This window comes from Bubalus kerabau, chromosome 3 (assembly GCF_029407905.1).
Source record: "Bubalus kerabau isolate K-KA32 ecotype Philippines breed swamp buffalo chromosome 3, PCC_UOA_SB_1v2, whole genome shotgun sequence".
NCBI lineage: Eukaryota > Metazoa > Chordata > Mammalia > Artiodactyla > Bovidae > Bubalus > Bubalus kerabau.
The window spans coordinates 127,536,651-127,537,774 of NC_073626.1; the positions used below are offsets into that span (position 1 = coordinate 127,536,651).

Consider the following 1,124-nt stretch of genomic DNA (forward strand, 5'->3'; position numbering starts at 1 on the left):
TATTTATTTTTTTCTCCCTATTTTCTTTGTCCTCCTTTTCTTCTCTTCACTATTATCTTCTCAGTTTCTCTCTCCCCACCTTTTTTTCTTAACATTTTAAAACTTTTTATTTGTGTTAAAAAATATGTGCATTCCAGTATTTAAAACATTGCAACAAAAAGGAAATGACCCTCTAAACTGGACTTCACAGCCCACAGGACATCTTGGACCAGCTAGCTTTTTACTCTAGAGTTCACAGTCGTCCTACCCAACTCCCTCCTTCACCAACAATTTTTTTCCCTTCCAGTCAGACAGGCAGATGAAGGAGGCAGGCCATGGCCTACACATTGTTAGTAGTTCTCCTTTCTTTATGTGTAAAAGGATGGCACAGTCATGTAAACTTGATCCAACCTCTTTGTCTCTTACAAAGCTAAACAGCTAAAAGAAGTAAAATAGGAAGGCATTGCTTGTGGAATGTACAGCGCATACTGGCAGCGCATGCTTCATTACGACTTGCCTGCTTGCTTCTCCCGTTCAATAGTTTCTTTTGAAGGCAGTGGATTTTTCTCTTGCGTTTCTGTTTTCTTCAATTTCGATTTATTGGACTTCTCAATCTCAGCCATATCGGGTTTGTCGGATATGGTTGCAGAGGGAGCAGAGCGAGCTGCGAAGGAGAGAAAGAAGGTCTGCGATGGCCAATGAGTGCTCTCTTTCTCCCTCTTCTTGGTTATTTTCAGCTATGACTTCGGGATACTGGCACCCTCAGTGGGCACTGCCTCACCTGCCAGGGCAAGTGCTGCAGATGACTCTTAAACTCTGCCTTTGCATGTTTGTTTGTTTCTTTTTTTTTTTTTTTTTGGCTTGTTTCTTTTCTTGTAGATGATGGCCATGCAGTAATCCTGAGATGAGAGCTGAAACCTTCAATTGGCTCAGTGTGGGTTTTCCAGAAATAGTCTCTGATGATGTGCTAGATGATGATAATTGAAGGCAGGAATGCTCTATTTATACATTTCTTGCAGGGCTCACCTACCCCATCATCCTGGCCTGGCCCCAGCCTCTTTGTGAAGCTGTATAATACTCCTCCACAGGGACACCTGTGGCAAATGTGACCATGTGACAGGACAATGGAGTGGCTGCTCTGGGAA

The 1,124-nt window shown here is 42.9% G+C and overlaps 1 protein-coding gene across 1 annotated transcript; it reads right to left on the minus strand.

Moving 5' to 3' along the window:
* Positions 1-485: 485 nt before the first annotated feature.
* Positions 486-614, minus strand: LOC129647777 (thymosin beta-4-like). Its single transcript, XM_055574764.1, has one exon. The coding sequence runs from the start codon at positions 600-602 to the stop codon at positions 486-488; it is 117 nt and encodes a 38-aa protein (XP_055430739.1). The 5' UTR covers positions 603-614.
* Positions 615-1,124: the final 510 nt, after the last annotated feature.